The 25,725-nt window shown below is 33.2% G+C and overlaps 1 protein-coding gene across 2 annotated transcripts in view; it reads right to left on the bottom strand.

The window, feature by feature from the left end:
- Positions 1-25,725, bottom strand: part of CNTLN (centlein) — a 352,494-nt gene that overhangs the window by 156,377 nt on the left and 170,392 nt on the right. For both annotated transcript variants that reach the window (XM_003822610.6, XM_008976184.5), the window contains exons 9-10: positions 9,725-9,901; positions 7,807-7,932 (exon numbers count right to left, since the gene is read on the bottom strand). In XM_003822610.6, coding sequence (XP_003822658.3) covers positions 7,807-7,932; positions 9,725-9,901 — 303 coding nt within the window. The remainder of the gene's footprint in view (positions 1-7,806; positions 7,933-9,724; positions 9,902-25,725) is intronic.

The raw sequence follows: 25,725 nt of genomic DNA on the forward strand, positions 1-25,725 counted from the left end.
CCTTTCCCTGTTGTTAATTAGTATACATTCATAAACCTATCTTACATGTTTTTAATTATTTTCTTTTTCAGCATAAGGTTTTATCTATACATAAACCATGATTATTTTATTAAAGTGCAAATATAATTAGTATAAGAACATTAATCAGAGTAAGAACAATTATTTAGCACATGAATTCATAATTAGTATTTACTAAGGCACAAGGATTACACATAAGGAAGAAAATGACATTGGACCCTATGTTAGAAGGAGCATAGTTTAACCTTCTGGGGTTGTACCATGAAGAACTGGAATGGGAAAGCTAGGCTTACAACTCTTAAAGAGGTTATAAAACAAGCCATCCAAACATTACTTTGTTGTGTCAATACCTAGGTTAGACAATTATAGTCAACTACTTCTTTTTTATTTATTTTTATTTTTCTGGAAACAGGGCTTCCCTCTGTGGCCCAGGCTGGAGTTCAAAGCTCACTGCAGTCTCAAACTCCTGGGCTCAGGCAATATTCCCATGTCAGCCTCCCAAGTAGCTAGGAGTACAGGCATGCAGTATCACACCCAGCCAATTTTTTATTTTATTTTTGTAGAGACAGGGTCTCACTCTGTTGCCGAGGCTGGTCTCGAACTCCTGGTATCAAATGATCCTCATGCCTCAGCCTCCCAAAATGCTGGAATTACAGGCATAAGCCACCGTGTGTGGCACAGTCAACTACTTCTAATATATAGCACATGAGATCAATTTTCATTTTTAGATATACATAAAATGAATTTATAAAGACCAAATTCTTAGTCCTCACAAGATATATGCACATGACTATAAACTGTGTTTCTCAAAGTAAAATAAGTAACTTCTCCAGTTTCTTCCCTCATGAGAATTTCAAATATTTTAATAACTCTTATTCATATTTCTGTATGAATGAACTTGTATACTTATGTGGTAGAGGCAACAGATACTCTCTAATATTATAGTGAGGTGATATGAGTAGGCATATGGTAATCAGAAAGATCTGAATTCCATTCTTGGAGTTTGCTCCTGTTAGTGGCATTATCTTAAGAACATCATTGAAATTAATTCAAGTTTTTTCCTGCAAAATACGGAAGAGAAAAAAGAGGTTTAAATTTTGATGAAATAAGTTAACCTAGGTGGTGGGGCCCCAGCCCTTTTAAGGACACAAAGCAAAAGTTAGCTTCTTTCAGTCTCCTTTTCCCACATGTTAACAGTGATGCCCTTATCTTTTAGAAACCAAGTAACTGTTTCTTGACCTCTCATCTAAACAGTGAGATAATACTTTATAGAGTCTGCATTATTTTACTGCAATTCTAGCTGTCTTAGCAGTATGGGTAGTCTGTCATTCTACTTTCACTATATTTCTACTAGGATAGTTCTCTTAAGTAGTTATTAAGAAGTATTTGAGTCTTGTTTGTAACAAGAAGTGTTCTATATGCTGTACAGAAATGAAAGTGCTTGATGAAAAAGCAGAAGAATGGATTCAGTTGACAAAGGCATTCAAAATAAATGTTTCCTAAGTAGTTTTAGAAGATATACAAATCACACATAATGCAAATTTGCTAAAGTAGGATAGTTTAATATATGAAGTAAAAGTAAAAAACTCAGGTTACTGAGTTCAATTTTGTTCATTTCAATTTAAGAACCATACATGAAGAGTCTATTACACGTAGGATGTTGTGTTGATAAGAGTTCAAATCTAGCTGCTCAAAGTTAACTAAATTTTACTTTGATCTAGTTACTTAAATTCAGTTAACTCAGGTTATCCATCTTCAAAATAGAAGCTATTTATATCTCTTCTTCTAAGATACAGAGAATAATTTAGTCTTGAACTTGAGTTTTTCATATTAATTTGGTAAACAATCTAAATACTACTTAATGTCTTTGAACAAAAAGCTTTCTAATGTTAAGTATGTGAAATAAATAATTTAAGTTAGCAAAACAGGAGACTAAAAATTAATAATGTTGGTACCTTCTCATATATGAACATGAGTTAATTATGTTTACTGAGATTCCTTAAAAACTAGAAAACAATATTAGTGATTTCAGCAAGACATATTAGAAATTTATTAATAATTTAATTTTAAGAAATTAATAGGCTGGGCACAGTGGTTCATGCCTCTAATCTCAGCACTTTGGGAGGTCGAGCCAGACAAATCACTTGAGGTCAGGAGTTTGAGACCGGACTGGCCAATATAGTGAAACCCCATCTCTAAAAAAAAAAAAAACAAAAATTAGCCAGGAGTGATAGCAGGTGCCTGTAATCTCAGCTACTCAGGAGGCTGAGGAAGGAGAATGGCTTGAACCCAGGAGACAGAGGTTGCAGTGAGCAAAGATGGCGCCACTGCACTGTACTCCAGCTTGGGCAACAGAGAGAGACTCTGTCAAAAAAAAAAAGAAAGAAAAAGAATGAAAAGAAAGAAAAGGAAGGAAGGAAGGAAGGAAATTAACAGACTATATTGGAAGAGATTCAAGTCAAAACATAATTTCAAAAGAAACTTAAACTAAAATGTGTATCTTATGTTAAAGACTTCTATGATAGCTTTCTATAATTATTCTTCATTGAATCAAAGTTCTTCCCTCAAACTCTTATTTTACAATGACTTTCTTAAAAATTATTATATATAAACTGTTTGGGGAATGACTAAAGTTTTTTGTTAGAGTCATCAGAAACTGAGTAAATAGAACCTCAAAGATTGACCAAGATGTGAAAGTAAATAGAATAGGACGTACAAATTTTCTCAATTACTTTCACAATGATCCTCTGTTAAATTCATGGAACAAACTGAGATTCTTATATGTATTGACACTATATTAAGGATTTTTCAGTACTGCCTCAACTACCATTAGTCATTGAATTCATGTGTTTTCCCTAATTGTCCACAGAAACTAACTATATTACACCATTAAACTAAAGACTAAGAATCAATAAAAATCTTCTGAGCTCCATATGTCATTCATGATGTGCCAGACTCTGACCTAGGCACTTTAATTAATAAAAGCAGTGAATGCTGCCCCTTCTGATTCCCAAAGCTTTAGTGTAAAATGTTCAATATTACCAAATAATTTTGATTTTCCTATAGTAATTTCAATAAGTGGCTCTTTCCACTAAGTATTAATTACAGAAAAAATGGTTTTATCCTATGCAATACCATTCAGGACACAGGCATGGGCAAAGACTTTATGACTAAAACACCAAAAGCAATGGCAACAAAAGCCAAAATTGACAAACGGGATCTAATACAACTAAAGAGCTTTTGCACAGCAAAAGAAACTATCATCAGAGTCAACAGGCAACCTACAGAATGGGAAAAAATTTTTGCAATCTGTCCATCTGACAAAGGGCTAATATCTAGAATCTACAAGGAACTTAAACAAATTTACAAGAAAAAAACAAACAACCCCGTCAAAAAGTGGGCGAAGGATATGAACAGACACTTCTCAAAAGAATACGTTTATGTAGCCAACAAATATGAAAAAAAGCTCATCATCACTGGTCATTATGGAAATCAAAACCACAATGAGATACCATCTCATGCCAGTTAGAATGGTGATCATTAAAAAGTCAGGAAACAACAAATGCTAGAGAGGATGTGGAGAAACAGAAACACTTGTACACTGTTGGCAGGAGTGTAAATTAGTTCAACCATTGTGGAAGACAGTGTGGCGATTCCTCAAGGATCTAGAACCAGAAATACCATTTGACCCAGCATTTAGAGAAATACCTAATGTAGGTGACAGGTTGATGGGTGCAGCAAACTACCATGGCACATGTATACCTATGTAATAAACCTGCACATTCTGCACATGTATCTCAGAACTTAAAGTATAATTTTTTTAAAAAAAGGTTTTATAGATGAGCCTTCTGCTTTAATTTTACTTGCTTAATTTATTATATCTAACAGCAGAGTGTTTACATAAGTCTTATAAAATTATCAAAATCTAAACTATTAAAAATAAAATTCGACTAGATATTATTTGCAAATCATTTGATAGACATAATTCATAAGAAAAAATCTTTTAAAATGCAGTTTCATCCAAAGATTCATGTTTGGGGACGCTGCTGTCAAAGTGTAAATCATGCATTAAATTAGTCCTAGAGACTATTGTTCCTTTATCTTACTTCAGCAATAGAGAGTAAAGTTTTATAAAAATGTAAATATAAGATAGATACAGTTCAAAGAAAAACATTTCTTCATTTTAATGGCGCCAGAATACATGCCAGCTGAAGTCATCCATCAAAAGTTGGATATCTTAAAATAAATATTTTTCAAAATATCCAAATACTTTCTTTATAACCTTCTAACAAACACAGGTTAACTGTAGTTTGGATTATGATCCAAACTTTGACAAATAGTAAGCAAAGGCAAAATAATAGTACTTTATTTGGGAACTATTACCACCAAAGATCTTACAACAAGTCAAGTGTATGACCTGAAAAATGTATTTTATATCACTAATTCATATATTTTCCTACAGGATACACACAAAAATATTCCACAGGCAGGTGCTGAATGAGATCAGTTCATTAGATCATTCAATAAAACATTTACTAAGTACTTCCTTTGGATTTTGTAATTAAACTAGCTAAACTAGAAGCTCTAACTTCTTTTTTTTTTTAGAGACAGACTCGCTGGAATGTAGTGGCAGGATCTCAGCTTGCTGCAACCTCTGCCTCCTGGGTTCAAGCGATTCTCATCCCTCAGCCTACTGAGTAGCTGGGATTACAGGTGTGCACCACCAAACCCAGCTCATTTTTTTGTCTATTTTTAGTAGAGACAGGGTTTTGCCATGTTGTCCAGGCTGGTCTTGAACTCCTGGCCTCAAGTTATTCACCCACCTCAGCCTCCCAAAGTGCTACAGTTACAGGCCTGAGCCATAGTGCCTGGCAAGGCTCTTTCTGTGTATGAACAAGTATGAATGAATGAAACATTAGGAAATAGAAAACAGGAAAAAATGTATCAACTGACCTTTTCCTCAAAGATCTTTGCAATTCTAATTCTGAATTGATTAAAAACATAAATAATTTTTGAAACAGAGTCTCACTCTGTCACCAGGCTGGAGTGCAGTGGCACGATCTCGACTCACTGCAAGAGGCCTTCTAGGTTCAAGCAATTCTCCTGCCTCAGCCCCCTGAGTAGCTGGGATTAGAGGCACGCACCACCACACCCAGCTAATTTTTGTATTTTTAGTAGAGACAGGGTTTCACCATGTTAACCATGATGGTCTCGATCTCTTGAACTCGTGATCCACCCGGCTTGGCCTCCCAAAGTGCTGGGATTACAGGCGTGAGCCACCGCGCCCAGCCAATAATTTTTTATCTAATCTTCAGGTTTGAACAAAGGTTCCTAGATGAGAATAAGCTGAACTAAAAGCATGAACCCCAATATGGATGGATGTCATTTAATCTGTTGAAAGCCTCAATAGAATAAAAGCTGAGTAAGAAACATTCCCTTCTCTCTGCCTGCCTTCAAGCTGGGACATTAGTCTTCTCTTGCCTTCTGACTTGAACTTGAACTTACACCATCAGCTTTCCTGGTTCTATAGTTTTTGGGCTCAAACTGGAACTATACCATCAGCTCTCCTGGCTCTCTAGCTTGCCAATTGAAAATCTTTTTTTTTTTTTTTTTTTTAATTTTAGATTCAGGGAGCACATGTACAGGTTTGTTACAAGGGTATATTGCAGGATGCTGAGGTTTGGGCTTCTATTGATCCCATCACCCAGATAGTGAACACAGTACCCAATAAGAAGGTTTATAGCCCTTGCTCCCTTCCTTTTGCAGTTCTTTAGTGTCTACTGTTCCCATCTTTATGTCCATGTGTACTCAGGTTTAGCCCCCACTTATAAATGAGAACATGTGATATTTACTTTTCTGTTTCTACATTAGTTCACATAGGACAATGACCTCCAGCTGCACTCATGTTGCTGCAAAGGACAGGATTTCATTCTTTCTTATGGCTGCGTAGCATTCCCTGAACGACTGCAGATCTTATACTTCTGAGCCTCCATTATCATGTAAGCCAATTCCTTACAGGAAATCTCATATATATCTAATTTACTATAAGGAATTATATAAATATAGTAAATAATTGTTCTGTGTGTGTGTGTGTGTGTTCTATTGGCTCTGTTTCTCTGGAGAACCCAGGAAACAAATTTCAAGAATTATGCAAAAGGGCCAGGAGCAGCGGCTCGCGCCTGTAATCCCAGCACTTTGGGAGGCTGAGGCAGGAGGATCATTTGAGGTCGGGAGTTTGAGATCAGCCTGGCCAACATGGTAAAACTCCGTCTCTGCTAAAAACACAAAAATTAGCCGGGAGTGATGGCACACACCTGTAATCCCAGCTACTCGGGGGGCTGAGACAGAAGAATCGCTGGAACCTGGGAGGCAGAGGGTGCAGTGAGCCGAGATCATGTCACTGCACTCTAGCCTAGGCAACAGAGTAAGACTCTGTCTCAAGGGAAAAAAAAAAAAATTATGCAAAAGGAGGAAGATGATAGACTTGCTCCTCAAAAATGCCCATAATATCCTGTGCTTAACCACACATTTACAATTAACACAAGAGTCTAACTACTTACTTGCCTTCTTAACTAGAGAAAGGGTCTTGAAGGATAGCAACTCATTTAACAATCTCCTGTTAGACAAGTACTAGTATGATGCTTAGCTAATTGCAATGCTCAGTAATTGCTATTGAGGAAACAAATGAATAAGAGAATAACTTAGGTGTTTATCTAAGTTCTTTATAAATTTCAAGTAGGCTAAATGCTAGCTGAGGTCATTTGGACATTTTATTTTTGGTAGAAACACATTATAATTTTCATGTTTTAGAATGGTTTAACTCTGAATGAATAAACATAAATTAAAACTTAATGTTTAAACTTAAGGCAAACTAAAATTATTAATTATAGCTTATTGTTAACTATACCCATAAACCTATTTTGTTTTAGAACACACATAATCTAAACTGAACATTTTTCTCCTTAAGAGTAATCTATATTATATGACAAAGAATCTGAGCTTCATGTGTACTGCATTCTAATCATGTGTAAAGCACTAGATTTATAGAATATCATAAAACTATTTGAGAATTATATGATTAAACTTCAAATAGGGCACAGCTTCAGGTAATTGTGAATGAAGAATGAAAGACAAAAAAAACCCTCAATGTAGTCACACAAAATGGGTTCAATATGTATGAACAACTTGCATATTGAAAAAGAGATTTCACAAAGTATGAATTAGGAAGTATTAATATAAGCTCTCAAAGACAGGTCGGTAACATACATGTTTCTTAAACATGAGTAGAGTGCTCATTCAAATGTCACATGTTCTGAGACAAATTCAGCTGAAATGAAAAAATATATATATATTTCATTTTGACTAAATGTAATTTTTCTATAAAGGATAATTGTAAGTGATCTGAGCTAGGTTAATATGCTTTTAAACTCACTTTTATTTTCATATGTTTATCATATATAAAGAAGAAGAAATTCTCTTTTCACTTGCTACAATTCTATTTTTTGCCTTTGAGAAAGGGTTAAGAAATTTATTCCCAATTTTAAGACAAAATATTACCAAATAACTTGAAAGTAGTAAATAAACATTTACTTTTCAAGTAGCATATATTTTATATTATTTTATCATCCTCAGAAATCTTAATAACAAGATGAACTGATTATACACTTTTACACAGGCAATTAAATTCAGGAAAGAAAAAGGACAACTAGTAATCTATGAACTGTATGTTTACTTTGGTATATTTTTATCTTTGCAAGGTTACTACTAAAGAAATGATTTAATGTTCACCTTTAGTTGTAGTGCCTTCTCTAAGTTTTCAATCTTTCTTTCAGCTTTTCTCAGCTTCCGTAGCTCTTCTGAGTCTGTGAAAGAGCTCTTTGGGGACAAAGACCTTGAACGTTTCACAGGTGGTTCCTCGAGAATAAAACAAGGACATGGTTGAACTAGTTGGAACACTGGATTATGAAAGACATGCAAAATTAAAGAACAAGTAATTTTGAATACTAATAATGAATTATAAAAAAAAAAATCCTGCATGGAATACCAGAGAAATAACAAGCGGAATTACCACAGTGCTACCGCTAAAGGTTTCTCTGTGACTCGTTAATGAGAATATTCATTTACATTTACATTGTTTCTTTCAGAATAATGATGTCCCATTAGGGAAGACTAAAGGGTTATAGACTCAGAAATGCAAGAAACCTCATTACAAAGGAGGGGATAGAGGCTGGTCTAATTGCTCTATAAGGGTCCAAGGTTACACTTGATAGGACAACCAGAAACAAGAGGGAAAGGATTTTTTTCCCTTTGAAATAGTTTAACACACTGTGAAGTTGAAGGAACAATATGCTTGAGGAATATAAATACAACAGACAGTAGATCTTATACCATAATGACCATATGGTCATTAACTATAATGTGGCTAACTAGAGACAAGAATATGTTTATATTATGTACAGCTTCATATACCAATCTGGAGAAAGAATATGTGAAAGCAACTATTAAGCTGGGCAACACAGTGCTCATCCTTACTGCATGGTCTCACAAAAAGAAAGAAAATTTTGGTCATAATACCCCTCTCTTTTTCTTGACTTTTATTAAAGGCAGACAAAAGTCAAAGTCGTACATTTTTAAATTTCAGCAATCGAGCAAGCAACCAAATTAGGCCCGGTAATGCTGTATTTCAATTTTATGAATGTTTTCTTTCATTTAAATAAAGTTCAGTGCTTGTGAAACTACTTCAAAATGGCAAGAAATGTATAATGCAGTTATGTTTTAATAAATAAATCTCATTTTCTGAAAATTACTAATAATTTTAGAGAGCATGAATAACAGTACCACAGAAACATGGTTCAAATTTTAAATACTTCCTTTATTAAGATAGTTTGTCCTACCCATAAGAAAAAATGGAAAGAAACAAAAACAATTATCTTAACAACATGGCTTCCTATTATAAAAACTATTATTCCTTTATTGCTGAAGTAACAAGCGTGTGAAAAATATGCTAAAACTCTTACTCTGAGGAAAATGTTATTTCAATTTATCTAGAAATAATGTATGTACTATATGATATTTTAGAATTTTTATATTAGTCAACATTCTGTAGAATCTTTTACAGCATAACACAAGTATGTAATGAATACTAAAAAAATTGAGACATTAATAAATGAGAAACATGTAAAATTTGCTTATTTTTCTCTTAATGCTATCCCTTTAAATCTATAAAAATATATAACAAGTGCAGAAGTTAGTGTTAAAATTCATTTACTATTTTATTTTCCACACAGACAGTATTTTAAACATCATATCTGATTGAAAGACATATTAGATATATTTTTCTTTTAATTCAAATTAGAAAAGTGAGTAAATACCATTTAAAAATAAATTTTTAATCAGATAGATTAATATATGAGAGAGATGAGGAATACTTACCAAAGTTTTAATATAAGAATGTTAATTTACTGACAAAATGGGTATAGCACTAGTAATATATTTAATTAACTAATTTGGGAATATAATTCAGTCTTTAAAAAGGGAAAACTCCTTACTCCTAAAACTTATTTAACAAGAGTTTGGTACATAATATTTTTCAAAAGTTTCCCGAAATACAAGCAGAGAAGTAAATGCTGCCATTTGTTGTTTAACTTCATCTCTTGTCTTTCCAGCCTCATCCTGGCAAATTCACAAAATGACAAAATGTCCCTACCTTATGTTTTCCTTCAGCACTTGTCATGATGCTCTTTCGGGAGAAACCCTTGTTGGCAGATATGTTTTCTGACAGTTTTTCATTTGCTATCTTTAGTTTCTCCTGTAAATACTCAATTTCAGACTTCTGTGAAACCATTAACGTTTCTAAGCTTGATAAGGATGGGCGATGAGGTACCTATTTTAAAAAGTATAATTGTAAATAGATATCTATGTTTGTATCTTACATTATTTATAAATATAGTAAATAGTTATATGTAACACTATATTATAGAAATTGTAAATATTCAGAGAAGGAAATTTTCCTTTTAATAATAAACTAGCAGGAGCTGAACCTTTTCATTCCATTGAATAGTATTTTCCAATAAAATAACCAAGAGTCTATATGCAAGTATTTTCATAAATAATGCTGTCATATAGATTTCAAGGAAAAAAATTTAAAGCATGGCTGCATGATACACACCACTCATCTATAAATGAGTCATTTCAAATTTCTGATTATACACATATGTATTGCCTCACAAAACAGTCAATCCACCATCTGGTCATCAAGAGTCATACAATACCATAGAATATAAACCTGGGAAAAGGAAAACAACAGCATTATAAGTACAATCAGCTTTTACTGTAAACTAATTTAATAACAACTCCTCAAAGAACCCTGACAATTTTAAGTCAATATAGTTTACAGCATTCTCCTTTGAAATGTATTCATGTTTCAGATAAACTGCTAATGGTAAGCTCCACATTTTAACAACAGAAGTCACAGGAAAACTAATCTTGTAGGAAACCTGTTCATGAAAACTGGAATTCTGCAAAATTTGACTACCATCTCCACTGAATGTATTCGAGGCCATTAAAACCCAAGCAAATTCACTGTTTCAAATTAACAACTACATTTACAAAAACAAAAACACAGAATCACATGAAAACAGTTGTTGTTGACTTACAGGCAAACAAATGTCAAATCTTATGATTCTAACATTATCAATAAGGATCTAGTAGCCCTGAAAATATTTGCACTTAAACTGATGAAGGGCCCCATCCTTCCTAAATGATATTCCTAAGTACTATGAGAAAAATATATACGGTTAACTTTTTTGAACCAACAATGGGAAACATCATCCTTTTCCAATTGTGCCTGCTTTTTTCTTTTTTGAGAGGATACGCAAAATTTTCCTAATTCTAACCTGCAATTTGTATAATGAGAGGGACCATATTTGATTTATACTACTACACTTTTCTCATATTTAAATCACCTCATTTGTTTCCAACCTTTATTCTACCATATGATTATCTTCCTCAAAATATTGTTTACATTGTACTGTTACCATACTTACAATATATTACTTACTTCATTATCTTGTTTTGAACATCAAATTAAAATATTTTAAGCATTTCTCTTCCAGGAAGTCTAAATGATTTTGCCCTATTCTTTTATCCCCATTTTAATCATTGTACAACTTTTATTTTTTATTTTTTCTCCTGTTTTATAGTCAAACTTCTGAGGTTTAGAAATATTTCCTTTGGTTGGGCTGCCAAGCTAAACAATTTCAAAGGCTACCTGCTCTTGTCTAGGTTTCCTTTAATAAAATTATAAATGTTATATTAACATCCTATCATATACAAAATAAATTTTAAATAATTTGTTTAAGGTGAAACAAAAACTTAGAATAAAATAAGAAAAACATAATTTTAGTTTATTGGTATATCCAACAAACAAACTTGTGTTCGTCAATAAATGAACTTCCTAAGTCATCAATGCATTATAATGCTATAGCTAGGAATATTATAAAATTAATATTCAGTCAAGAAGCTATGATAAATAACTCAAATATAAGACATTAACAATGCTCCAACAGTGGATACTGTCACTATAATAATAGATTCATTTTTAATATTTCTATTGATATTATATTAATGATATTAATATTTTTGATAATAATAAAGGATATTTAGGCAGCATTCCTTCAAAATTCCTCAATAAAAAATCAGAGAACTTCAAAATTAAAATACTATTAAAGAGTGAATAGAAGCCAGGGAGATAATGCAGATAAATAAATATGTGTTTTAAAGTAATACCTTTAAAATTCATCCAACAGAGGCATTTTGCATACATATTAACCAAGTAGATATGTCCCTCCCCTTCACAAAGTAACTTATTCATATTCCCATTTTCTTTAAGTCTGGTTTGTCTCTCTTGCCTTTTATCACTTTTGTTACAGATATGTTTACAAGAAGTGTTTTACATTTCTCCTAATAAAACCATTTTTTTAAATATTAAATATGAGCAAAATGAAGTGTCAACACTCAGCCTCACTGCTGAGTGGTAAGGAGAGAATTCAGGGCAGTTGCTGCTCAACTCCAGCCAATTGTTTTCAGGGAAGAATGTGCCCCACTGTTGCTAGATTTACTGATTTTTCAAGAAAAGCAAAGAATTAGGATTTCTAAGGAGAGTGTCCAAATTTTCAAATGTTGGTTGGACCCAGTTTATGGGTTACTTTGAGAATGTGGTAGTGGGTAGAGGTATAATCTCCTATCAATTTTCTAGAGAAATTATGAAAGATGCATCAAAGCTCATAAAAATGTACCAAACCTTTAATTTACTTCTAATTATGCTGAAGGCTAAAATGGAAAGATACCTATGATAAACTGAGAAAAGTAGGGTACAAAAGGGTGTATTATACTATGTAGAAATAGATTTCACCAAACATGCATAAGGTACAAAAACAACCCTGAAATGTTACAGTGTGATTTCTAAGTAGAGGGACTGTAATATGCATTATTTTCTTTGTACTTACCTGAATGTCCTTAAAGATTTTACAATGGACATGTCACTAAATGCTTTTTTTTTTCTTTTTTGAGACGGAGTTTCACTTTTGTTGCCCAGGCTGGAGTGCAATGGTGCAATCTCGGCTCAATGCAACCTCTGCCTCCTGAATTCAAGCAATTCTCCTGCCTCAGCCTCCTGAGTAGCTGGGATTACAGGCATCTGCCACCATGCCCGGCTAATTTTGTATATTTAGTAGAGAAGGGGTTTCACCATGTTGATCAGGCTGGTCTCGAACTCCTGACCTCAGGTGATCCACCTGCCTCGGCCTCCCAAAGGGCTGGGATTACAAGCATAAGCCACTGCACCCGGCCTAAATGCTTTTCAAAATAGAAATATTTATTTTTTTGCAAATAAAATGACTATGAGTTCAATGTAAAAATTTCAGTATAGGTAGGGGAAATATAAATAAAAGTCTCTTCACAATGTCATCCCTCAAAGTTCCTACTAGTAAGTTTGTGATATATCTCTCAGACTTTAAAAAAAAAAAAAAAAAGGAAACAGCTGGGTGCGGTGGCTCACGCCTGTAATCCCAGCACTTCGGGAGGCCGAGGAGAGCGGATCACGAGGTCAGGAGATCGAGACCATCCTGGCTAACACAGTGAAACCCCGTCTCACTGTGGCAGGCGCCTGTAGTCCCAGCTACTCGGGAGGCTGAGGCAGGAGGATGGCGTGAACCTGGGAGGCGGAGTTTGCAGCGACCCAAGATTGCGCCACTGCCCTCCAGCCTGGGCAAGAGTGAGACTCCATCTCAAAAAAAAAAAAAAGGTTAACTACTGTATTTTTGTCATTTAACATACTTTTTAAAAATTAATAGACTTTATTTTTTACAACAGTTTTTTTATGTAAAGAAAAACTAAGCAGATACTATGCAGAGTTCTCCCTGACCTCCTACCCCCACCCACTCAGTTTCCCCTATTATTAACATCTTAAATTAGTATGGTACATTTGTTACAATTACTGAACCAATATTCATACATTATTAGTAACTGAAGGACATAGTCTATTCATATTTCCTTAGTTTTTTCCTAATGTCCTTTTTCTGTTTCAGGATCCCATCTAGGATACATTACATTTAGTTGCTATATCTCCTAGAGCTCCTTTTGGCTGTTTTCTCAGACCTTCCTTGTCTTTCATGACCTTGACAGTTTTCTGTAGGATGCCCCTCCTTTGGGATTTGTCTGATGTTTTTCTCATGATTAGACTGGGGTTATGAGTTTTGAGAAGGAAGATCATAGAGGTAAAGTGCCATTTTCATCACATCATATCAAGGGTATATGCTATCAACATGATTTATGACTGTTGATATTCAGTTTGATCACCTGGCTGAAGTAGAGTTTTGTCAGATTACTCCACTTGTAAAGCTACTCTTTTCTCCCCAGCCATACTGTACTTTTTTACTTGCTTTTTAAAAACTTAATAATCTCAAACATATACACATATAACTATTATATGTATATATAACAAAATATATGATATACATGTATATCATCATAGATCTCCATATATCCTGACATATCTTTAACCTTTTTAAGGGCTGCTTTACATGTATAGCAAAATCAAGTTAACCAATCCCCTCTCTGTGGAAGTTCATTCTATTACCCTTAAAATCCTAGAATCTTTGAAAAGTTAACTTTCCTTCCTAACAATTATTCACATTTTATAAATAAATTTTTTTCTCTAATATTAAAAATATTTTGCTCCCTTTTAGTTTACATTCTTGAAATACAATGGTATAGTGCTATACTATAATTAATCTGAAGAAAAATGATTCGTGGACTGACTACATGGCTAAAGGCTCCCAGGTGGAAATAATCTTTTTAAATTGCCATTGTTAACACATAACTTTATTTTTCACACTGACTCACAGAGCTAATTTTAATTGAAAAGTTCTGTAGAAGATATATATTAAATAGAATAGAAGGCATGGGGGAAGGGCCTTTAGGTGTTATACAAATTACTGTTTTTTAAATTATACAACTTAAATATATAGTCATGTTGCATTAAATCCAAGAAATATTGTAGGGCATTATTACAGTGGAGGCTGACTGAATATTGCCTAATACATAGAAAATTGTTTCACAGCTATAATAATTACAAAAATTGTAACTTAAATTGTTTTATTAGCAAATTATAATTAAATATTTTTTCCTACTACATTGCAATGATGATAATAATTAGCATTTAGCAAAAAAGTGTTTAGTTCCTACCTCTGGCTAAGCATTTTGCATACATTATCTCACTTGTTTTAAGAAATTTATGAATTCCAAACCTGTCAACACATAACAAAGCCTATAGCAAAACAAAAACATTTCTAAAAGCACATGATACCTCAGCAAAAGAAATACTTTTTCTTAAAACAATATGTCACTGAAAATCAAGTACGGGTCAAGTGTGTGTGTGTGCGTGTGTGTGTGTGTGTAATAAAATCTGTTACATGTGTATATAACATATCTAACATATACGTATATATCAGAAAAACTAACTACTTGAATGACGGTTCTCTGAAAACTAATTCAAACCCTCTGGGAATACAACAGAGTATATAATTGTCTGTGTATACATATACACACACACACACACACACACACATACATACACATGCACACACACTTTTCTTCTCATGAAATGCCCATATTCAGAGATTAACTTTATATTTAAAATTGATTTCAGAAATGCAGCAATATGTCTATTACCAATTAATAAAGTAAACATTGTTAGCTGAATCATCTATATCCTGAAAATAAATGACTTTAATAATAGTCATATATTCTTGTAAAAAAAAGAAAAATAATATCAATTTAACATAATATTGTAAATCAAAATAGTGTTATAATAAAAATTCACAAATAAAACTAAGGGTACTAGTTTAAATTTATACTTCATTTTTAGAAAGACCACTATATTGAGTAATAAAATGTCTAATATCAACAAATTCATCTAGCACTCCTTTTAAAAATATAAATATTTGCATTTCTTCCATCTACTCACTTTTAACCAAATATTTTCAGATAGCATTTGTAATTCACAAAATAAAATTAAATTATTGACTACATTTGAGTAAAAAATAAACTATCACCATCTCCGCTTATAACACTATCACATTATAGCAAAATTCAGTAATAAACAAGTCAGTCAAATTTAGCTTTCCTTTAGTATCTAAATACTTACAAGGTACAGTCAAGTTGTTAACAGCAAAATAAAATGGAAGGAAAATTAATTCCAAAACTTTAACTTCTTCCATATACCAAATAAAACTTAACACCGAGTGGGTTACAACCCAACTATACTTATATCCAGTAGATGACAATTATTGGTTTATACATACATCCAGTAAATGACAGTAGCATCTTTGGTACAAAATTGAGCAACCACAAGCTAAGTATTTATTCTATGACATGTAAATATCACACTGTACTGACAAAAATTAGAAATATTTACATGTCACACAAGAGGGTTTAGAATAACTCCACAATTTACAAATTACCTATAGATTTCAATCCTAAGACTAAACGAATCCTGACAGTGCTTAAAAGCTAGAATGAAAAGATTGATTTTTCTATAAATTTCTTTTTATCTTAAACAGCAAAATAAAACACATTCAGATTTTTCCAAAATATGTTATAAGCCTCACATTCTGCCAGAATTTGCAAATCTGGTTATTTAAAATGTTTCTGTTAGTGGCATCCTAAAATGAATTTCTAAAATTCATGGAATTAAACTTTTTTATGGTGTATCTCTAAATATGTGACTTTGGGGTATAATCCATTACTTACTATAATACATACTCTAAGTTTTATAAACACTTATGTCACCAGTAAAACAACCAAAATTTGTGCATTAATGGTATAAGCAAGGGACTATGCTTGTTATACATTATCATCTCTATACATTAAAACCTCAATCATACTCAAATTCACTAAAGTGTGGTTTTCAATCTGCCAACTATGCATTCCATAATAGCCTGTAATTATTAAAAACTGACAAGAAAGCTACGCCACCTGTGTTTATGTGAAGCCAGGTAATGAAAAAAACAACAACGCTGTCATCACCTCTCAATTCCTGATTGCATTATCAAAACTGTAGCCGAGTTTGGCATCTGGGTGTGACCTTGTTAACTGCTAGGGTAATTAAATTTATTCTACTGGGAAAAAGGATGATAAATTATTAGCAAGAAGATTTTGTTCACATTTTATTAAATTGGCCTGTCAAAGGGTTGGCCAAATTATCAAGGGCCTCATTTATTGGAGACCAGCCATATTGCCACATCTGTTACAATTATTTATAATTTCAGCAGTTGAAAACCAACTGAGTTAGGCATCCGCCATGTAAAGTAATTTACAAATTATCTGATGAGGGAGTGTTTTAGCTTCTCCCTCATTTCTAGCCAGCAGAAAGCTGCGCTGTAATTACAGAACACGATTAGGTTCTTTGGGGAACTTATCTTGCACACATAGCCATAGTAAGATGCAGCAAGAACATATGGAGGAGCTTGTGCTTCTACTCCCTGAAGCTCATGACCCGCCTGCCGCTGAGCCCTTGAGTTGAATTTGAATGAGAGTGCCATGGCTAATGTTCTACACACGCACCATTTATGCCACAAAACAAATCGGATCACTGTTAATTATGAAGCAGCTATAATCAGGCCTTCACATCTGTGTAATGTGAAGCGCAGTAGGCTGTATTCCAATAATGTATGACTACCTTTGGGTTGCAAATTGCGAGCCATATTGCCTCAGTAGTAGTTACTGAATTCAGAGTAACTCCTTTGATAAAAGCCCATCACATGGATATTTTTATCCAGCTTTATATGAAAAAAAAAGCAAATCCACAAGCCTTTCTTTATCAGCTATTGACCAGAACAGTTAAAGCATATGGCACAAGTTCATTAATGAACAACACAGAGCACTCTAATTTAATGAATCCACTTGAGCCATAAAAATCAGATTTAGTTAATTCCCTCTTACCCATTTTTTCATATTTAGCCTAAACCTAGGATTCTATTTAATATTACAAGTTATCAAGGTATACATTTTTTACAAATTCATAAAGAATATAAAAAAGCTTGTGTTGTATTATTTTAAAAGGCAATCATAGTTTTTATATTTTACAAATTAATTTTCACCACAAATTTCATGTATGAAAGCATAAACTATTTGTTTTTTTAGAAAGTAAAGCCTAGCAGCTGTATTCTAACAAAAAATACTCTTTACTCCATGAGAAATTTTTCTGTGGAAAGGCAGCTAAACAAGCTGCACCCAGATGGCAAACCAGCTACAGTTTAATTAATCCACTAAAAGCCATTCAGATTTCAGTAAGGGTAATGTAATTTTGAATAATAGTAGGAAAAAAAATCACTAAACATTCTTAAGTTTTATTATAGCGGCAAGAGAAGTGCCACTATAGAGTAGTTAAAGTTGAGTTGCAGTTTCCATTAGATATGCTAAATTTCTAGATTTTAATATCTTGAGCTGTTTCATTCTGCTTGGAACTTAAAGTAAGCTTGAAATATCAGAGTATCTATTGGCAGCCTTCTTTTTATAGCAGAAATGGTTTATTTTTCATGCAGGATAGTGGAGTTGAATGATAACAAGTTCAAATTTTGTGAATATAATACACAATGGCCTTTAAAAAAAGTTTAGAGTTAAGACTTACAAAAGATAAAGACTTCAAATTTTTCTTTTAAATAAAAATGTCTTTCATTTATTAAGGCTAAAAATCATATCATAACATTATATTTTACTGCTAAGTTGCTCTCTCCTGAAAATTGATTAAATATCAAACTATCCAAAAATCATTTCCCATATATTTGTGTGATCATATCTACACATACAACTGAATTAAAAATATAAATTACTGAATATAATTAAATCAAGCAACAAATTACAAGGCAGTTTTCATTTACAATAATGCTGAAGAATAAATCAAGTCAACTTTTCAAATTAAGTTTACACATATAAACTCGAAACTAGTTAAGTATGAAAATACGATGATAAGCATAATATAAAAGTACTATCTTTGTGGCACCTTGACCTAATATATTGAAACTTATTTTGATCCTGTACAGTAAGATACCTAGAGAAAGTATAAGATTGATATTCTTCCATGCTGAAAATGAGAAAAAAATGGAATAGAAACAATAATAAAGTAAAAATCATAAAAACCAAACAAAAGCAAACGAATTATTAACTCTGGCATAATATTTTGCAACTAAAGTATGACAAAAGTTACCAGCATTCTGAGCCCAAGTAAATGTACTACAATCAGATCTTCTCCCTACCACCTGAAAAACCAAAATACTATACTTTAGTTAATGCCAAATAGTCACTATCAATATCAGACCCTCTGGCAAGAAAACAAAGCTAACTACTACTGACATTTTTTCTCCACGTCACAATTAGATATACCCTTCCAAATGTTAACTCTTTACTGCTCTTACTTCCTACTTCCTACAGTTGTTATGTCAAGGATTTTTATGTGTTCATTCAAAAAGCATTTATTGAACTTAAGACTGTCAATCACTGGAGAAGGCAGTGGGGAGAAAAGGATAAGGCATCAACTCTCCCTGCCCTCAAGGAGCTCAGAGTCCAGAGATGGAGATACACAAGGAAAACAATTAAGTTTAACATCTGCTAATGCAGAAAGAGGTATGTGGAGCTCAATCTTAAGAAAAAGTCTTCAAAAAAAGGTCTCAATTATCTTGGAACTGAATCTACAAGGTCTAGAAAGTATTAACAAAGTGGGCAAATAATATACTGTGACGAATATTGTATAGCACTCATTCACTAACATATATTTAAAGGGTCATGTGTATCTGTAAGCAAACAAGATAAAAATACAAGCTGACAGAACATTTACAAAAGAAAACTACATAAAAGTGAAAGTGAAAAGCCTCACTAGTTTCCAAAGAGATAATAAAGGAATAAATTTGTTTTGAAAAACAAAAGGCTGTTTTTAAATTATAATAAATACTTGCAAGAATACAAAATGTGGGCAATCTCACATACTGTGAGAAGATAACTTGGTATAATCCTGCTGGAATGCAGTTTGGCAGGGAATATATATTCAAAAGCCTTAGGTTCATAATCTTTGACAAAGTAATTCTACTTTTAATAATTCATCCTGAAGAAACCATCAGGGATGAGAATAAATATATATAAATGAGGCCAGACACGGTGGCTTGTGCCTGTAATCCCAGCGCTTTGGGAGGCTGAGGCGGGTGGATCACCTGACATCAGGAGTTCGAGACCAGCCTGGCCAACGTGGTGAAACCCCGTGTCTACTAAAAATACAAAAACTAGCCAGGTGTGGAGGCTTGTGCCTGTAATCCCAGCTACTTGGGAGGCTGAGGCAGGAGAATCACTTGAATCCAGAAGGCGGAGGTTGCAGTGCACCAAGATCACGTCATTGCACTGCGCCTGGGCTACAAGAGTGAAACTCCATCTCAAAAAAACAAACAAACAAACAAACAAAAGGCATTGGAATAAAATAAATAGGAAAAAAATAAATTGAAATACGTAAAATGTCTGAGAGTAGGGAAATGTTTAGGTAAAAAAAAATGGATTCCTATGTTAGAATATGAGGCAGTCAAAAAAAAATGTTTCAAATGTTAAATTATATTGTAATGAAATGGTAATTGCACAAGCAGGATACAAATTTATAAACCATATGACTCCAATTATATAGAATTTATATTCTCCATTTACTTTGTATACCCTTTTTACACACACACAGAGCCACATGCAGGGTTGAAGAGTGAAAGTACACTCTGGGTCTAAGATCATGCCTCTCCTTAGATTACCCACCATCACATGGGGCTGAAGGAGAGGCACTGAGGCTAAGACCTACTTTCTCTAGATCTCTTCACCTCGATCTAGAGACATCAAGAAGCAACCCTAGGTATAGCACTCTTTATTTCCAAATACCCTGGCACAACTATCTGCCTTGAATTCACTAGAACTAAGCCCATTATGTCTTTTCTCCCTATTTATGTGAGACACCAAAAGATCCCTGATTTCCAGGTTAATTCTTATAAAATTATCATACTCTCATGCTAGTTATGAGTGGTTTTTAAATAGAAAAGAAACTCAAGAAATAAACAAGAAGCTTGTAGATTTAAAGTCAAACTGAACATAGATTTGAAAAAAAAAATAGAGCACAATGTCTACTGCCACCCCTCTATTCTCTATTTTACCTTTTACAATTAGATATGGTTTGAACTTCTCATTCTCTCCTCCATGTCTACTCACTTCTTTCATAGTTTCCATCATGCTGTGTCTCTGCACTACATTCTAAGGAATTTTATCAGCTTTATAGTCCAATTTTCTAATTTTTTCTTTGGCTCAATAACTCACTGTGTAAGGCTATTTTTATTACCAAAACTAAATAAAGACAGTACAAGAAAGTCAAACACAAGACCAATCTTACTCCTTAATGGAGATAGAGATTAAAAACAAGCAAACAAAATAACAGTAAAATGAATTAAGTGGAATTTTAAAAGGATGGAAAAGCCGAGGTATGAAAAGATAAAACATTTTATAAAATTTATGACCGATTGATGACATTAGTTTATTGAGCTCATTAACATGATTAAAAGGTATCTATGAGAAACTATGGTTAACTTAATTCCCAATGATGAAATATTAGAATTCCCTTTAAAATTAGGAACAAGATAAGGACACTCACTCTGACCACTTCTGCTTAACTTTCGTCTGGTAAAATGTATAATGATTGGTAGAATATATTAGAATTTTTAAGGAAGAAACAAAACTGCCAACTTTTATAGATGATACGACTGTCTACCCAAAAAAACCCAGATGAATCTAAAAATAATAGAATTAATAGGAGATTAACAGGGTGGCTAGATATAAGATAAATATTTTAAAATCAATTGCATTTCTACACACAAAAAACAGAAAATGTAATAAAATGCAGACAGCTAAAATACCAACAAAACACAAGTTGTTCAGAAATAAATCTAATTAAAAACACGGAAAATCCTATGGATAAAACTGCAAAGTTTTATTTAAATATATTAAGACATAAATTAATTGAGACAGATTATTTCATCTATAGAAACATTTAAAATGGTAAAAATGTCAGTTCTGTTCAAATTAATCCCCAAAGGGTTTTTCAGGAAACTTGATAGCTGGTTACAACATTATATTGAAATAATCAACAGTGCCCAAAATATTGGAAAAAGAATAACGTGATAAGATTTATCCCATCAGTTATCAGGACTCATTATGAAGCTATAATAATAAACACAGTGTTGCTGTTTCAAAGATTTAAAAATTACCCAGTGCAAATAAATAGCGAGCCCAGAAATTAACCCATATAAATATGGACCCATATATGCATGCAATAATAAATGTCAGAGATGGCACTGTACATCAATGAAAAAAAGTGATTATTAACACAATAGATATGCTGAGAAAAACGGATATCCAGATTTTTAAAAAATTAAATTGAAATCCCTTCTTTATAGCAAACACATAAAGCCCACATAGATTAAGGACTTACACATGGAAGTCAAAACTATAATACTTTAGATGAAAATACAGGAAAATATCTTTATGATGTTAGAATGAGTTGGGACTTCTTAAATAAAATACTATAACACCAACTGTAAGAGAGAATATTGAAAAACTTAATTATATTAAAATTAATAACTTCATTTTTCAAGATACTATAGAAGAAGTGAAAAGGAAAAGCCACAAAAAAGAAGATATTTGTGACACTTTTAACTAACTGACAGTTGAGACTGTTGGCTAATGTCTAAACTCGTTTCCTCTTTTGGGAAATGAGTACATATTTCCCCATCTTCTTTGCAATTACATACCAAGTGGACAGAGAATTGAGTTCCGGCCAATGATATGCTGGCAAAAGTGATATGTACCATTTCTAAGCCAGATTCATAAAACTTCCTAAATGTGATTTTGTATGCTCTTTCTCACTTCTGGCTGGCTGGAGTAGAGATGACCCATAACTTTGGGCGCCATGTTTAAAGATAGTAGATCCAAAAGATAAAAGGAGCTTGGGTCTGTAAATCACTGCTTGGAAGTTGGGACCCCAAGTAATACCCATATTGGACTGTCACGTAAATGAAAAATAAATCATTTTAAGCCACAGAGATTTGAGGTCAATGTTTTTCAGAAGGTGACATTATGTTAAATAATGTAACAACCAACCAAAGATTAGTATCAAAAATAAATAACTTCAACAAAAAGACAAACATCCCAACAGAAAAATGCACATGAGACATAAATATATCACATATAAACACAAGAAACTCAAACTCATTAGAAATCAAAGAAATACAAAATGAAACTAGAATGAGATATTTTATCTCTTTAAAAATAAAGCTAAGAAGTCTATAATTTGGCAAATGATTTGGCATTTTCTTATAAACCTGAATATTTGCATATCTGTCAGACAATTTTCATCCTTAGCAGTAAGTCCTAGAGAAAGTCTTGCACAGGTGTGTCAAAAGACATGTACTACAAAGATCGCAGCAGCAGTATGTAAAAATTCTTATAGCTGAAAAAACAAAAAACACAAAAAAGTTCACTGACAAAGAGTAGATTAATTGTTTAGTCTATTTGGGCTCCTATAACAAAATACCGTAAAATGGGTATGTTTTAAACAACAGAAATTTATTCCTCACAGTTCCAGAGACTGGAAAGTCCAAGATCAAAGCACGGTAGATTTGGTGTCCAGGGGGATTTGCCTTTTGGTTCACAGACAGAATTGGCTTGCCATATCTTCACATGGTGGAAGGGGTGAGGGGTCTCTCTCAGGCCTCTTATTTTATAAAGGTGCTAATCCCATTGATGAGAGCAGAGCCTCCCAATGTCCCACTTCCAAACACCTTCACATTACAGATTAGACTTCAGGTATGAGTTGGTGTGGGGAACACAACCAGGCTATTCCATAAATAAACTGTAGTTTAATCATACAATAGACTATTGCACAAAGGAGGAAAGAATTACAGGAACACTCAACAACAATAAATTCCCCTACAAAATTCCCCCACCCATATATGCATGCAATAATAAATGTCAGAGGTGGCACTGTACATCACTGAAAAAAAGTGATTATTAACAGAATAGATATGCTGAGAAAAACAGATATCCAGATTTTTAAAAAATTAAATTGAATTCCCTTCTTTATAGCAAACACATAAATAAATCCCACATAGATTAAGGACTTATACATGGAAGTCAAAACTTCCACGTATACATGTCGCAGAGCTGATACGCGTAGAAGATATTTTTAAGGTTCCAATAAAAGCAATACTAAACAATATATTATTTAAGAAAACATAGTTTTAAGAGGCAGGAATTCATAAACAAAAAATCCAACATGGTAGTTATCTTCATGGAAAAAAAAAGAAAGATGGAATCAGGAAAGAGTACATAGATATAATCGAGATTATTTGTGACAGTTGCTGGTGAGTATACAGACATTACATTTATTCTTCTAGAGGTTGCAAATATTTTGTAACAAAAATTATAAAAAGAGAGTAAGAACATAAGGGAAAACAGCTAAAGAAAATTCTCTTCAATTGAGGAAAGCAAGGAAGAGAGAGTAACTATGAAAAGAAATAAAAATCAACAAGACTGGTTAAAATTTGCAACTCATCTTGTGGTCTTGCCATTAGCCACATGGCATGCATCTCATTCACAGATAAACATAGTAAACCCTGGCTTTCTCTCTTGTCCTCTACTGCAAGATATTCCTCCAAGGCAAAAAACATTATTTCTGCATGAAAAAGATAAACAATCGCTTTGAGATAAGAATAGGCAGTCATTCAGAATTCAGCTAGTTAAGAGCAGGGTGCTTAGAAATCAAGGGTCACAGGTTTCAATCCCCTATGAACCAATTAGCTTTGCCCTTTTCTATGGCAAAGACTGTCAGCTCACCAATAATTTGCATTACAAGTTGAGATAGGAGAAAGGAAAGATAAATCCCCACCAATATAAGAAAAAAAAATCTCAAATTTACTAACAAGTGTCTTCCCTGTTAATAAATTAAGAGCTAACATTTATTACTCTAAATGCCCACCATTCATTGTCTTGTGTAATCTTAATGAAACTCTAATGAGGTAAGTACTATTATAATACCCATTTTATAAATGTTGAAACTGAGTTGACAGAGAAGTAACTTGCCCAAGGTCATACAATTAAGTGATCAAGTCTATGTTCCAAATCCATGCATTCAGACTCTAGAATCTATGTTTTTATCCATTACTCTGTAAATAACACCCCCAAAATTCTGCACAAAAAAGTCCCACTGGAAGTATTGAAAAATTTACAGACAGAAAAAAATGAAATAAAACCTTTCTACCATTTCCCCTCGACTGTATATTTCACTTTCCACTTAGTCTCCTATTAATCATTAAAGTATGATCACTAGACCAGCTCCAACAGCCTGACATGTAACATGACAGAAATGCAGAATCTCAGGCCCCAGCCCAGACGTACTGAATTAGAATAATAACTACTCCCACCCTAGGATGCTTGGATGTAGATTACAAGAAGTACTTACCCAGACTATCCTCACTCTCTAGGATACACCACAAACTTTCTCACGTCTGGGCCTATGCCAGTGCGCTTCTGACAAGAAACCAGAAAGCCCTTAACACAATGACATACGCTGTTTTAATCCCTTCCTCTCCATAAACATGCTCCTTCAAAAGCTTCTTTCCACAGGTTCCGATTTGTTTCATACTTCAATTACAACACATTTTGTAACTATTTTCTATCTGCATTCCTATCTATAAGATTCATAGAAACATAAATGATGTTGTTCAGTTTCATATCCCCTGTAAAAATACAATGGGATTTTAATAAATATTGCCTACATAACTGAATAAATGAACGTTTAATGGATGGATGGATGGATGGATGGAATAAAGGATGGATGAAGAGGTGAGTCTAGTTGGACTGAATACTAAAAAGAGAGTATTGACATGATAAGGTATATGTTACTAATGGGTAGAAATGTTGAGTCACCATTTCTCTTCATTACTACTTCCCTAATTCTGGGCTTCCGCATCTCTCCTCTATCTAACTTCAGAGGCCTCCTACTGCTAGGAGAGCTGTGAGAATAATCTTTCTTGCCTCAAAAAATAGCAAATTCATTTGTCCAGGTGGTTAGATCTGAAAAGC

This window comes from Pan paniscus, chromosome 11, assembly GCF_029289425.2.
Source record: "Pan paniscus chromosome 11, NHGRI_mPanPan1-v2.0_pri, whole genome shotgun sequence".
Lineage (NCBI taxonomy): Eukaryota > Metazoa > Chordata > Mammalia > Primates > Hominidae > Pan > Pan paniscus.